At 34.6% G+C, this 11,034-nt stretch overlaps 2 protein-coding genes across 2 annotated transcripts; both read left to right on the forward strand.

Moving 5' to 3' along the window:
• The first annotated feature begins 2,118 nt into the window (after positions 1-2,118).
• On the forward strand, positions 2,119-5,307 carry LOC131626149 (protein TRIGALACTOSYLDIACYLGLYCEROL 4, chloroplastic-like). The gene is made up of 5 exons (XM_058896976.1): positions 2,119-2,512; positions 2,656-2,902; positions 3,795-4,158; positions 4,260-4,597; positions 4,691-5,307. Exons 1-5 carry the CDS (start codon positions 2,244-2,246, stop codon positions 4,886-4,888), a joined length of 1,416 nt encoding a protein of 471 aa, XP_058752959.1. The 5' UTR covers positions 2,119-2,243; the 3' UTR covers positions 4,889-5,307.
• Positions 5,308-6,735: 1,428 nt separating this feature from the next.
• LOC131626150 (uncharacterized) lies at positions 6,736-9,486 on the forward strand. The gene is made up of 9 exons (XM_058896978.1): positions 6,736-7,096; positions 7,215-7,331; positions 7,907-7,975; positions 8,055-8,074; positions 8,158-8,210; positions 8,327-8,357; positions 8,479-8,557; positions 9,049-9,188; positions 9,271-9,486. Exons 1-9 carry the CDS (start codon positions 6,928-6,930, stop codon positions 9,301-9,303), a joined length of 711 nt encoding a protein of 236 aa, XP_058752961.1. The 5' UTR covers positions 6,736-6,927; the 3' UTR covers positions 9,304-9,486.
• The last annotated feature ends 1,548 nt before the right edge of the window (positions 9,487-11,034 follow it).

Here is an 11,034-nt window from a genome sequence, read left to right on the forward strand (position 1 = left end):
AAATCACAATTTACACATGATTCAAATCATGAAACATTATGACTTAAATTACAAGTTGTACATGACTCGAATCAAAGATCTCCTATTAGTCACCGCCTCATTTGATTTGAACCACACATCCTACATGACTATAATTACAAGCTATTTCAGTTTTTCCTATTTGGTTATGACCAATTTGACTCGAGTCAAGTTTTGTACATGACTTAAATCACGAGCCTTCATGACTTGAATCACAAATACAACATGACTCGAATCATAGGAAAATGAGTCACTTTTCTTTATGTTGATCTTGTTCTACTCTGCTTGCTCATTTAACTCAAATCACAAATACTCTTGACTCGAATCTAACAACTAAATTTTTATATTTTTATGCATAATCTCCAACACATATAAATTATTTTGTCACCTTATTTTCAAAAAATAATTTCATAATCAACATTGTCATTTTGAGAAATCAACAATCTCTCATTTTTTAAAACTAAAATTCTCTTGCAAACTAAACTTGTTTCATCTGCAACCTCTAGTTTTGATTTTAAATCTTAATCATAGAGATTTGTAATTGTTGAGAGAGACGTGTCTTGAAACTAATAGTTCTTTAAGGTTTGGTAAAGATTTTCAAGAAACTTGCAAGATTATGGTTGTTGTGACTCATAGTGACAAATTCTAGTGAAAAGAAGGATGTTCTTCTCTCCAGGTTGGCCTTGATAGTGTTGTGTAGAAGCCTACAAACATGGTAAGAGTTCTTCTCAATCTACGAATAACTCAACGCTCAAGAAATTGGTGGAATCAAAGGTGATTGCCTCACACAAAGAATTAGAGCAGATTGGTGAAGGTAGAAGATTCAAGAAGAGAGAATCGAGTAAAGATTTTGCTGAAGAATTTGACATTAAGCTTTATACAAGTCAAGATCTAAATATGAGATTTATTTTTATTAGCATTATTGTAGATTGGTAATTTTATGAACTCTTGCAATATTTGTCAAAACATAGTGGAAGAAAAACTTTCAATGGGAAAACATTGAAGAATGGAGTAGGCTCATGCGAGGACAATATAGCTAAACCACTACACTCTCTCTCATTTCAATTTTCGTAGGTTATTGCATGTTTAGATTATTTTTTTTTAGTGTAGTTTATTGTTAATTCCCATTGATAGCAATTTATTGCATAAGTTTAGGTTTTGTTAGAATTGAAACCTAATTAAGTTTTAATGTTGATTAAAATTTGTAGATTAACGGTGTTAGAATCCTACAATAATTATTTTCTTATAAAGAACACATCTCGTGTAATTTACTTCTTATCGATTAAATATAGTGTGTGACTTTTTGTGTATTGTCTTTGAACAATCTAAGATATTTGTGAATTTGGTATTTATAATCGTGATTGGTTTCCAAATATAAGCATAAGCTATTTATTTTTACTTTAAGACTTTTGCACGTTTGAAAAACTTTGATATCTCTTTTTGAAAAACATTAAATTTTTTAAAGGTGGTCTACTCACCCTCCTCTAGACTATTTCTCTACTCCATATTCCTATCCAACAATACACACCCAATACAATCAAATATATACCCAATTGAATTTACTTAAGATTGACATGACACAATACAATTAAATACAAACTTATTATAATTCACTTATCACTCATAAGTCGCATTACAAAGCAACATACACACAATACGATTTAAATACACATGCCATACACAAATACAATACAATACACGCTAATACGATCCAATACAATAAATATAAACATACAAGGACCAACATTTTTCAAAATTAAAATATTTTATTTCGATGAACCACCCCATGTAGCTTTAAACATCTTCACCAACCTTCGATAAAAATCATACCCTAACCTTTCAATGTTTATGTCGAGAGACCATACAAATATAATACACTCTGCTTCGAGTTAAACACATCCTTGTCTTCTCAAAATTGACTTTAGTTTTTGAATTCATTTTATAATTTTAGCCCAATTTCTAAAAATTAAATATGTTAAAATTAAATGGTATCATATAATTAGTTGAAGAAACCTTACACAACCTTTTCTGATTGGTAGAGAAGTTAAGCAATAATTTTTGGTTTGAGTTAAAGTGATTAATCCACATGGCCTAAGACAAGGGGTCACAATTTTGTTTTTCCTATTGTCTTGTTTTTCCTTCGTAAAATCCACCCTTCTCTTCTGGTTTGAACATGGAGTAAGTGCGAGAGAAGAGCAACAAGAACCAAGAGCATTTCCTTCTTCATGGTTGTGATGAGGAAACTTAGATGGGTAATGGATGGAGGAGGGTTTTGGGATTTAGACATCTCAACTCCAAAAACACTTGATGGCTTGGCTTCGCCCGTCCCAGGTGATCCTCTCCCTTTGGGTTTATCTCGAGGTGCAAGACTTTCCAGACCTAGACAACTTCAATTCACGCAACTTTTCATGAACGCCCCTTTCCTTCCATCCTTTTCACAGCCTCATGGTTTCACTCTCCAACGTGTTCTCTCACTCCCCTTTTCTGATAACTGGTAATTTCTTCACCTTTCATCAATTCCCATTTACAAAGTTTCAGTTTTTAAATCAATTCCACCCTTTTAGTTATTGGGTAGTTCTCATTCCTCTTTCATTGAGTTTATATTGGCTGATATTCTCAAGTTTGAGAGTTTTGCAGGGTTGTATTTTTACTGGGTCAGTTCAATTTGCAGAAATTCGTTTCCTCTGTGAAGAACAGCGAGGAGAAACCGGCGCGGGTTTCCTCTTGGTTGAAAACCTTAGGGAGTCATCTAAAGAAGAAGTCTTTGTATGCCTTGGGATTATGTTCAGAGTTTCAGTTAACACCGGATGATACTTTACTTTTTGGCTTAGATTCATTTGACTATACCGATAAACCTCGTGGGAAAGCTATCCTTCATCATAAGGTATGCATTTTTTGTAATCCTATTACAAATTTGTAAATTTTTTGCAATGCTTTTATTCTCGATGATTTTTAGCATTTGTTGTTATGCTATAACACTTCAGTGCTGCAATCTGACAATATTTTGCACTAAATCGCATATCGAGGAATAATAGAGGGCTGCCCGAATTCCGCTATGCTATGGCGCTATATTGCCACTGTAACCGCAATTTGACAATACTGGGTTTTAATTAAGGGTTTTTCAGAGATTAGTTAATAGTTAGTATGATTATGTGAGGGTGTTTAGATGAGTGAAAGAAAGAAAACCAACTGAAAGAATAACAGACCTTGGCCATTCCTCATTAAGATTTGATCCTGACAGACCGCGATATATCAGTTGTCTAATAACACAACAGGTAGCTGACTAACAGACTTTGAACCATGGTCATCAAATCGAGATTCAAATAATGAATAGGAAAACCATTTTCCTAATCGTGAATTGAATCTTATCATGAATCGTAAGATACATTACCAATAAAAATATGATATTTTTGAGTAAAAACAAATGATATAGCAAAAATTATAAGCTGGTATATCATATAAGAACATCAAAATAATTCAAGTCGTAAACCAAATGACAAAAGAAAAGTCATAAAATAATTATGCACAGATGTGTAGAAGCTGATAATTTTTGTAACCAAACTAAAGACTAGTTTATGAGCTTCATGAGTATATCTATAATACAGTTGATTATAAATTATGCATTAGCTACCGCGTGTATGTGAAGGTTAACCCAAATTTATATTGAATATATACTTTTATTTTCTATTCTGTTGTCACATTTTGACATGAACTGAACTAGAATTTGGGTTTAATATTTTTCACTAATATGAACTTTTATTGTTGCGTGGTTGTAGTTTCCACATCATGATCTAACAGTGGAAGCAGTTCATCCCGGTCTTTTTGTTGATAAGATTGGTAATTACTGGGATGTACCATTTTCAATGGCTATTGATCTTGCTTCTTCGACTACCAGTGACTCTTCTGCTGGTTATCATTTGTCTGCGCACTACGCTTCTGGGTCACCCAAGCAATTCGAGAGTATTCAAAATCAAAATGATAGAGTACCACGGACTCTACTTCCGGGCTTGACCTTCAAAAGCGTCTTTTCTTGTAGGAAAAGCATTGATATCTGGAGAAGTGAAACTCCTAAATTGAAAAGGGTACAACCATATGACATATTTCTTTCAGATCCTCGCGTGTCTGCATCAGGGATGATTGGTATGTTGTCTCCGACTCACTTGGCTATTTCTATGTCACCTTAAAGTTACCGATCCTTTTATAAAGTGCTTATTGTTTCCTTGAATTCTTTATGGTATAAGGTGCTGCCGCAACGACATATTTTGGGGAGAATTCTGCAAGAGCACAAACAGATGACGATGGAGAACATTCTGCAGGATTGTTTCTTCAGGCTTCTGGAATAAAATCTTGTTTTTTAGCAGATTTATTTGGATCCATTTCATTTACAGCCCAACATGGAAACTTCCAAAGGCCTTTTCTAGATCTTTCTCGATTTCAGGCCCGGCTGGATTTTCCTTCTGGCTCCAAATTCCTTTCAGGTGCAACAAGTCTTACACAAGATCTTCTCAATTCTCAAAAGCCCAACTTGGAAGCTGTTCAGGCAGTTTTCCCCAATGCTACCTTATCTCTTCAGCAGCAGGTACTACCGATTATTTCACAAACTGGAAAGATTTTGCCTGATTAGTAAGCTTCGTCCTCGAAAGACAACTTTTATTTTATTCGCATCTTGCAGATTGTTGGTCCCATCAGTTTCAGAGTGGATTCAGGAATTGCGGTTGATCTGAAGAACCTTGAGTTTCCTATACAAGCACGTGAACCTGTATTTGCTGTTGAGTATGCATTGCATGTACTTGGTTCAGCAAAAGCAGTTGCTTGGTGTTGCCCCAAGCGGCAAGAGTTTATGGTAGAACTTCGATTCTTCGAGACATAAATAAATCAAACTTGGATCCTATACAGCCGACTTTATGTTGCAGCAGGATCCAATTTGGCAAAATTCATAGCCAATAGCCAACTGTAGAAATCTTCTCATTTCCTTAAAATTATAAAACACTATGGTCATGAAAGCAAGTTGGTAAATCGTCCATTAATTCTCATGTGTGCTATGACTTGTACAAGTAGATTTTGCTTCTCCATTTCATTGCAAATCATTATTTATCAAAGAAATCAATCGAAGTCTTTTATTTTATTCTGAGTTTTTTTTTTATCTTCTTTATAGCTTAAAAAAATTCTAATTGGAGTGTTGTTTACTTTAAGGTCATAAAACATTACACTAGAAGGTTGTAAACGAGGAAGCGGGAGAAATGAGGAGTTGAGTGGGGGAATGATCATGAAAAAGTAGGGAATGAACGAAATAAAAAAGAAAGATTTTTACAGGGGAATCTAAGGACCTTCAGACTCCCCTCATAACTTTGAAAAACATGAATCTAAGGGACCTCCAGACTCCCCTCATAACACGCATACTTCTAACACATGCTGTTGGCGTTTAAAGTCTCAAAAATAAATCATCATTACTTACATTAAAAGGAAGTGCGTTTAAAGTCTCAAAAATAAATCATCATTACTTACATTAAAAGAAAGTGAACGTGACCATCTAAATAATTGATTGACATTTTCAACTGATATTTATAACTAATCCGGTGACATATGGCAAATGGCTTATCCCTCTATTAAGTGGTTATATAATTAAAAATTCGACTTCAACTGAGGGACCTGCCCCAACTGAGGGACTCTTTTATTGACCATAAAAGCTGCCTTTAGCTGATATACTCGCCTATTAACAATAAAAAGTTGCATTTAGCTGAGGAACTCGCCCCAAACCGAAGGACTCACCTCCTGACGATAAAAAGTCGTCTGCAGATGGAGGACTCGCCCCTAAGACAAGGGATATGTCTTAAATGAGAGATGCCTTGAAAACATTTTCCCTTAAACAAAACTCTCGTACTTGATGAATTATGTAGTGTTATATTTGAAAAAGTCTTAGACAAGGACGACTCTAGCGTTCCCTCTTAAGGGTGATGTCACCTGGACGACAGAGTCGTCTCAAGTTTTTGGAGGTCTTGTATAGGTTAGCTATAGTTTATCATTGGCAAAATAAATAGATGCCCTATTTAATCACGATTTAACCTGACAAATAATTTATGAGACCCTATTTACCTATAGTTTAACCTTGAAAAATTTGAGGCCCTGTGCGATAGCCCGCCTTGCACACTCTCAAAGACGGCCCTGCTGGGCGACATACCCACATAATAAAGGGGTTTGCCTTGAGGATTGATGACTTGTATAAATACTGTTATCCCCATTAGTCAGAAAGAAATGAGCCCAACATGATCCCCTAAAGAATAGGTGGTAAACAATTCTCCCCTGTGATTATAAGGGAGTAGTTGCCACCCTACAAGCCTGATAAACCCTAGGCCCAAAAAGCTTCTATAAAAGAGAAATTATTACTTAGACTTAACTTATCCACTTATATCTAAGCATTCCACATAAATACGAGACCTCTCACCTTGTGCGAGTAGGTACTCAAGTACACTATAAATACCACCGTACAGAGTTTCTCGCCGTCGTGCATAAACCCTAAGTACCATACACTATACTTCATATACCTACACAAGTTTCTGAGTCTTTTATGAGCATTTTTTTTCGAGAAATTAAAATTAAAATATAAGATATTTAAGAGAATCACAAAAATATTTATTTCTTTAAATAATTATTCATCTAAATTATCGTTTAAATTGAATCTCGATTATGATTTATTTCATGTATGGTAATAAAGTGGTAATAATCCGCAGCAATGTCACCAACATAGCCAAATACCCGATGCCACGTGTGTGTAAGACGTGGCACTTGAGTTTCTTTGATCTGATTCGGGATCCAAACTTTTCAGATTTGAATGAAACAAACAAGCAAACACGACAATTTCATCGTTCATCTTGCTCCAAACACTTCCAACAACATTGAACAACAACAGTGATGGCAACAGGTACACAAGCCTACGGCGAATCATGGTACTGGGACAACCGTTACACAAACGAACCAGGTCCTTTTGATTGGTACCAAAAGTATATCACTTTGGCTCCTATCATCAATCTATATGTTCCTCCTAACCAATCCATCCTCGTTGTTGGTTCCGGCAATTCAGGCAACTCTTCATTTCTCAGATCTCTCTCTCTATCATATTCAAGAACACCCCATTTTCCCTTTTTCATTTGGGTTCAATAAAAATGATTTTTTTTTTTTTTGCTTTTAATTTTTTGTAGCGTTTAGTGAAGGAATGGTTGATGAAGGTGGTTACACAGATGTTGTCAATATTGATATATCTTCTGTGGTCATTGATGCTATGCAGAATAAATACCGAAATTGTCCTCAATTGAAGTGTATCCTTATCATGAATTATTCATGTTATATACAATAGGATTTGAATCTAGTTCTAAACAGTTTATGGAGTCAAATGCATCCGATGCGATATATATCTCGATCACGAACATAACATCAAAGTGCTTGTTTGGATTGATATATAATGACTTTGACATAATTAAGGTATTCCATCATGTCATGTGATTTTGCCAAACTCAATGTCAATCCAAACATGTGGCAAAACCTTTACGTTACGACCTAGATTGCTGGCGAAGAACTAACTTTAAAACCTTTGTTGTTAGATCAAGTATGCATTAACCCCCACGGGTTGGCCTGTTGGCATAGGCTTGGGTTCTAAGAGTTTGCTTCTCTCAAGGTCTCAGGTTTGAAATCTCGCTAGGTGCTAACAATTCATGTGTTGGCTCAGTCTATACAGAACTTTAGAAAAAAAAAGATCAAGTATGCGTTATTTTCCGATTTTCCATGTTATAGAATCATCACATATAATTGTTTTTTTTATATAAAATTTTGATGAAGTGGTGAGTGATGATAGTGATGTTCTTGAGGGTGAAATATCCTTAATAGAGTTATACAGATTTGAAAATGGATGTAAGAGACATGAGTGCTTTTGAATCAGAGACTTTTGGTTCTGTTATCGACAAAGGTGTGCTTTGCTTCCTATTCATTCATAGACTCATTTTGGACAATGGTTTGCGCTGATACTTTCTGATTTTGTTTTTCAGGGACTCTTGATTCTCTCTTGGTGAGTGACGATGATCTTCATCGAAATACTTTTATTTTTGAGAAGACTAATAATTTGCCCATTCGATATTTTTGTTGTACTAGTGTGGAAACAATTCAAGACAAAATGCTACTAAGATGCTTGAGGAAATTTGGAGGTATAATGAAACCACGAATAAAAAGTCGATAGCTCTTTACCACTTCTGTTTTATTTTGAATTTTTTTTATTCTTGATATGTTCACCATTATTGAAGCAGTTGATGACACACTATAGGGTTCTCAAGGATAAAGGAGTCTATGTTCTGGTAACTAAACCTCTTTCTTTAAGTATTCAGATTTACTTTCCAAAAGACCGATAGATGAAAGAAACGTGTCTTCGCACTTCTCCTTATTGGTCGTGATCTTGAATGGTTGTAAAAATTGCAGGTGACGTATGGAGCTCCACTATATCGCCTACGTTTGCTACGCGAATCATGCTCGTGGACAATTAAACTCCATGTGATAGGTTAGTTTAAATCCTATGGTCAGTATTACTTGTGTGCTGTTTTATGAACCTATTAGTCTTATTAGTTGTACCGAACTAAATGTTGGACGGTTAAAAATCAACACGAGAATAAAGTAAGTGTAGCAGACATGAGGATGTTGTGTTGGATGTGTGGTATGTGTATCGCAAGACTTCAAGTTTTGCCTGAGATACCTTTTAAGAGTATGAAATGCCTTGCCATTTGGCTTTTCATTCAAATCATGAAACAACTATCTTAAATTCTTAAGTTTTGATAAAAATCAACTTTTTATCGTACCGTTATCTCAAGAGTTGTGATGCTATGGCATAGAACCTTAGAAGAACTATGCCAAAAGTTTAAACCATTAGATGAAAACAAATGAGTTGTTTTTATATCATCTCTATAATGATATTTATAATGAAAACAAATGGTTTAATCAAAGTTGGAGTGATGATTAAACCATTGTCGATAATCATTGCTGTGATGTATGCAGAGAAACTTGCATCAGAAGAAAAATCTGATAATCCACTATGGGAGCTGACAAAACCTATCATGCTTGATTACGATGGAAGCTCTGTGGAGGAAACTCTAGGAACGAATCCCGATGTCCATTATATATACATTTGCACTAAGGTAAGAAGATGATTTGTGTTACCTCCGTCTTTGGTCAACAGTGTTGGTATCCCTGATGGTTTTGTTATAATCTTTCTGACAGGAACTTTCTGGCAACGCAAACGTAAAAGCGTGAAGGAAAAGTTTAGCGAGGAAGGCATGCATTTCTAATCCATAAATTTGTGTTAACAGCTCTTTTACTCTAGTTGATCCTAGAATTTGTAATGTCAAAACCAAAGTTTAATGATACTTTCTTTACAACAATTTGTATTATGATTTCCTCAGTATTTATGTGATCTAAAGAGTAACATTTCTGTAATGCAGTTGTGATTGTTCCCTTGTGTTTTATATATTCAAAATGGCTATTTTTTTATTACAGGTAGTTACCGAAATCTCAAACTAGTAGAGCCAATTACAATTTGCCATTGGAAATGAATATTGGACTGCCTTAGGATTAGAACATGGTTTAATATTTAAGACTGGAATAAGGGTTTCATTTTGTTTGAAATGATCCTGAGTAATGATGTGGGTTAAAATTTTGCCAATCATGATCCTCCTTTTCCCAATTTACACTTTCAGGAGAACAATTTCTATTAATAAGTATTTATCATTGAAGCAAACCAATTTCAAAGGGAGGAAGCAAGGGAACATTCCATGAAAAGATGTGGGGAAGATTCCACGTTCATACCATTTGGCATGTGACTTCACACAAGAGGGATTGATAAGGGATTGATAAGTGTTTTAGAAAAAATTAAGTTTGAAAAACTTTTTAGCCAAATTTGAGTTTGAAAAACTTTTTAGAACAATTTAAGAGTTTGAAAAGATTTTAGATTTTTTTTTTGAAATAAAGTAGTGGAAAATAATATGTAGATATTAAAGTGCCGAAAATAAAAGTTAAGGGAAGAGAGAAGAAACCGGGAATTATACAAGTTCAGTCAGAAATAACTTAGTCATATCCCTAAGATTTAATCTTGAAAGTATCCCATAAACTTAAGAGCTTTTAGTAGGTTGAACTCCCGACCCCCTTGTACAAGAAAACTGAAGTTCCAAACTTACTTCTAACCAAACAGTAAACACAGAGAGAAGCGGTCAACCTTCCTTCCAAACGATGAATCAAAGTGGTTAGTATTTTTTTCACAAGAACTTGGAGTTGTTAGTCTTCAAGCGTTAAACTAAGATTTTACATGGGTTAATCTTAATCCTGAGGGAGCTTTTAACATCAGGCTTAGTTCGCGAACCGAACCTTAATTTTATACCGGGCTAACCAAGAATTTAGGAGATTTAAACACCATACTTATATCCAACTTTAACCACCTTTTAACACCGGACTAAGTTTGAACCAAATGAAGACTTTTACATGGGCTGAGCCTTAGAACCTAACCTTGGACTTAATACCTAAATTCCCAAAATAAAGTTTTTAACAGATTTAACTTATAATCCAAATAAAAAATCCCTAAATGGATGAATTGTTCGACCAGGATAAAAATAAGCTCCTTTGGTGAATTTACAAATCTATCCTTCCAGAATTACAAATGTCTCACTCATTAAATGACTTTCTCGAAAGCGCTACAACTAAAATTTTAGCAAGAGAAAGTAAAAAAAGAAATATTTTAAAAAGAGAGTGAGACGTGAGGAATGAAAGCTCATGATTCTGGATGTGAAAATATGTTGGAAGGAGCCTCTATTTATAGAATAGAGGTTGACACAAAAAAGGAAAAGTTTTGAGATCATAAATGATAAGTCAATCGATTGGAATTATGCACCAGTCGATTGATAAGCCTAAAAATAATCGAATATCAAGTTAAAAAAAATGCAATAAAGGATGTATATCATTGTTACTCATCATTAAGCTGTTGTTCTAATCGCG

The sequence above is a fragment of the Vicia villosa genome, unplaced genomic scaffold, assembly GCF_029867415.1.
Source record: "Vicia villosa cultivar HV-30 ecotype Madison, WI unplaced genomic scaffold, Vvil1.0 ctg.000273F_1_1_1, whole genome shotgun sequence".
Lineage (NCBI taxonomy): Eukaryota > Viridiplantae > Streptophyta > Magnoliopsida > Fabales > Fabaceae > Vicia > Vicia villosa.